This window comes from Chaetodon auriga, chromosome 1 (genome assembly GCF_051107435.1).
Source record: "Chaetodon auriga isolate fChaAug3 chromosome 1, fChaAug3.hap1, whole genome shotgun sequence".
Taxonomy (NCBI): Eukaryota; Metazoa; Chordata; class Actinopteri; order Chaetodontiformes; family Chaetodontidae; genus Chaetodon; species Chaetodon auriga.
The window spans coordinates 25,415,463-25,419,184 of NC_135074.1; the positions used below are offsets into that span (position 1 = coordinate 25,415,463).

The 3,722-nt window shown below is 46.1% G+C and overlaps 1 protein-coding gene across 1 annotated transcript; it reads right to left on the reverse strand.

Moving 5' to 3' along the window:
* Positions 1–433: 433 nt before the first annotated feature.
* cyp19a1a (cytochrome P450, family 19, subfamily A, polypeptide 1a) lies at positions 434–3,422 on the reverse strand. The gene is made up of 9 exons (XM_076731814.1): positions 3,227–3,422; positions 2,980–3,130; positions 2,730–2,884; positions 2,489–2,653; positions 2,268–2,382; positions 2,028–2,139; positions 1,654–1,816; positions 1,121–1,362; positions 434–691 (listed from the first exon to the last, which is right to left on the reverse strand). The coding sequence occupies exons 1-9, from the start codon at positions 3,420–3,422 to the stop codon at positions 434–436; spliced, it is 1,557 nt and encodes a 518-aa protein (XP_076587929.1).
* Between the last annotated feature and the right edge of the window lie 300 nt (positions 3,423–3,722).

Consider the following 3,722-nt stretch of genomic DNA (forward strand, 5'->3'; position numbering starts at 1 on the left):
ACTTTTTATTTATACACGAGATGCAGCTGGGAGAGATGGGAGTAAGATAATAAAAGTTAAAATGAATTATGAGTGGAATTTAATAAGTATGGTGGTGTAGGACATTTTATGAAATTGAGCTGAGGGATTTTAAAACTAAGGGTCACTTCCTTCTATGGAAAACACTCCAAATATTTACTGGTCTAAAACATTGTGATCACATTAAAGGGAAAAAACGACAACGACGCACAATATCAGCACAATAATTTACATTTACTTCAGTGTCTAAACTTACGTTTCACACAATTCATAATAGTAGAAATACAATTTTAATACATACAAAATATAAAAGTTTGCTTTGTACAGGCTTAAGATATTAAAGCTGAAGTAGTGGGGACCATATAGTATTTGTATATATTCTTTATAAGTGTGTGGGTACAAATGAAGAAGAGTCTCAGAGTGTTTGCCAGCTACCTCTCTGTCTGGGTAAGAATCTCATGCTGAGATGTTCGGCCTCCTGCTGATGCTCTACAGGCTGCTGGGAGAGGTTGTTGGTCTGTGGGAGGCAGTCCAGGGTCAAGCCCTGATGGGGGCAAACAGAGTACTGGGAGAGCAACGTTACCAGGATGGATTTCATCATCACCATTGCGATGTGCTTCCCAACGCAGGCACGAGGTCCTGAACCGAACGGCTGGAAGTAACGGCGAGGAGCCTGAGGGAGGACAGAGGGGAGGGGCAGAGGACGGATGAGAGAGGTGGTTCACGCCCCTGAAAACGTTTATCTATGACAGAAATATTCATGACTGAAAGAAAACAAAAGCTTTATGTATTATTTATTTAAAAAATGTCACTCAAAACTCAGCTAATCTGCTTCACGAGGGCTGTGTTGGTGTGGTTTGATCAGATTTGATTGACAGCGGCAATATAAACAAACACACCAACTCATCAGATTCGCGTTCAGATGTTGCTAAATCCTAATTGGTGGACAGAACGTCAGCTGTTTCAGCCGAGCCCCGCCCTCTTCAAACCAGTGTGAGAAGCTTGGATGAGAAACTAGACTTTCAGGGTCTTTAAGAGTTGATTCATTCACTTTAAGTTCCTCCCTCTCACACTTTGGAGTCTCAGAGCTGCAGATACTTACATTTTTTTCAAAGTTTTCCAGACTGAATTCATCGGGTTTGAGGAAAAACTCTGTCCGGTGCATGTGGCCGGTGTTCAGAATGATGTTTGTGCCCTTCGGTACCCTGTAGCCATCTATGACGTCATCAGACAGGGCTCGACGCATGGTGAAGTCCACCACAGGGTGGAAGCGCAGGCATTCGTTGATGAAGCTCTCCAGCACCTGCAGCTTCTGAAGGTCCCCGTTCTGAAGCTGGCGCTCACCTGTAGCAAGACAATGACAATGAGATATAATCAGAACTGAGCATTATAACTGCTGTGAAGACTGTATTTAATGCAGAACTGTTATATCAGACTGCATTAGTTTAAACCTTTTGCTTACTTTCGCCTTTCATATCTCAGCACACCGTGATGCGTCTCTAATGTGCGGCAGATGAGGTGATAACTCAAAGTGACAGCCTCTCAAATGTTTAAATCTAGCTTTTTAGCATCAGTAGACAGCCCTTAATCTATATTTTATCAGGCGCAGCGTCTCTAAATCTTCCAGCTACTTGCCTACAACCGTGTCTATCTCCTGCAGCAGCTGCAGCTCCACATCTGGATTCTGTTTGAGGAGCAGCAGCATGAAGAAGAGGCTGATGGACAGAGTGTCTGGTGCTGCAATCACCATCTCCAGCACACACTGCCTCACGTTCTCTGCAGACAGCTCGCCATGGTTCTGAGGGGACACACACACACACACACACACATGAATCAGCTGATTGGCAGAAAGAATGTATTTCATCGTTGCAGGATTTCTGACATTTGGGTTGGAGGAAATGCTGAAAGGGCTTGAAGAATGGCAACAAGGACAAAAGACTTCTCTTTGAAATTGAAGAACTCTTTGTATTTGCAGACAGAAACGGCAGCGATTCATCTCTCAGACTGACCTGTGCGAATATGAGCTCTGCGGTGAAGTTGATGTTGTCCAGTTTATCTGCCTGCTCCATATCTCTCCTCTTCTGTTCCACAAGGCCCTCTATGGCATCCTGCAACTCCTGGCTGTGAGATAACAGATATATAACCCTCCACGATAAAACGAAGGAACTCAACAAGCCCAAGAAACTAAAGATGAGCTTATGTTTGACGAAGCCTGATAATATGAATGATAAAACGATAGAGTGACTCACGCTGCCGTCTTGTGCCTCTGGTGAATCCAGCCGAACTTGAAGTAAATGTCTGGTTTGATCAGCACAGTCTGCCACGTGTCAAAGTACTTCTGAATCTTCAGCAGCAGCTCTCTCTCTGGACACAGAGTTAACGCAGGTGTATTAAGAACACAGCAGGGCAGTGAGATAAACTGAACCGACCCAAGCGCCATGATAAGTAAGATTTCTGCATGCTTACTCACCGTTCACAGGCACACCCAGGAAGAGCCTGTTGGAGATGTCCACCACGGTGCTACGCAGCAGACTGAGGACATCCACGTGATCCAAACTGTCCAGGTTGCCCAGGTGAGTCTGTGTGGAGGAGTGGCAAACCTCCACCGTCTGCTGCAAGCCCGGACCAGTCAGGGCTGAAAGTCAGGGGGGTCAGGTTAGTCAAATATTTTGCACCTGGAGTCACTGAGTTCATAAAGGTTAAAACACTACCTTTGGTGAAATAGGTGCGAATCTTTTTCCACAGAGTGACGTTGTTGTTGAATATGATGCCTCTTTCATTCATGCCGATGCAGCTGAGCCCCTGCCTGCTCCCGAAACGTGACGTGTAATGACTGTTCTTCAGTACATGGTGCACCGCTGATGCCCTAACAGGAAAAAACAAAAACATCCAGATTATCATTTTACACTCGGATTGACTGTGTGGTAACTTTATTCATCAGCACTAGCAGAGATAGCCAACCTGCTGAGTATGAGGGTCTCCTCCCCATTGATCCAGACTCTCACAATGTCTCCGTACTTCTTGTTGTAGTAGTTGCTGGCTGTGCCGATGCCAGTCCAGATGAACCTCAGATATGACAGAAGTGGCCCCAAACCCAGACAGAAAGAAGGACCTGTTGTGGTAAATGACAGTAAAAGTATCTCAGTGCAAATTCACTGAAATGAAAGAAGAGTGGCAGAGAGACGTGTCAAACCTGAGGTGAACCTACCTGGTACGGTTTTCTTGTCTGTGTGGCTCCAGGCGACCAGCAGCAGACAGATGAGCAGTATTAGAGCTCTGGTTGCCACAGAGATGTCCAGTGATCCCGCTGCAGTGGCATTCGGGGACATGGAGACCAGGTCTGCCCCTATGGCGTCCAAACCAACAGGAGTCATGGCCCCTTCACAAGCAGAGATCAGATCCATAAGAAGGCAGATTTCAGACGACCCACACACGTCCGTACAAACCCAAAAGGATGAATGAAAGCTGCCTCAACTATCAGCCTCCTCTTTATATGTGGTCTGAGCTGGTTACGAGCCAGGTCAGGGTAACGTAAAAGCCACAACAGAGGAGGGAAAAGGTAAACATACACTAACCTTGAGGGGTTGGATTTGTGCCTGTGCCCTTGAGCGTACAGCGCTTTCAGTGGGTACGTGCTGCAGTGCGATCCGGCGTTGGGGCGAGCTTCTATCATGGGCCGTATTTGACATTTTGCTGATGAGAAG

What these genes read in the sequence shown, in the direction of transcription:
- cyp19a1a (XM_076731814.1), bottom strand. Translation starts at nt 3,422, where the DNA reads ATGGATCTGATCTCTGCTTGTGAAGGGGCCATGACTCCTGTTGGTTTG. An exon ending in CCTGGGTGTGCCTGTGAACG is followed by an intron (nt 2,383 to 2,488) that starts GTGAGTAAGCAT and finishes CTCTGTGTCCAG; the next exon opens with AGAGAGAGCTGCTGCTGAAG. An exon ending in GGAGATAGACACGGTTGTAG is followed by an intron (nt 1,363 to 1,653) that starts GCAAGTAGCTGG and finishes GTCTTGCTACAG; the next exon opens with GTGAGCGCCAGCTTCAGAAC.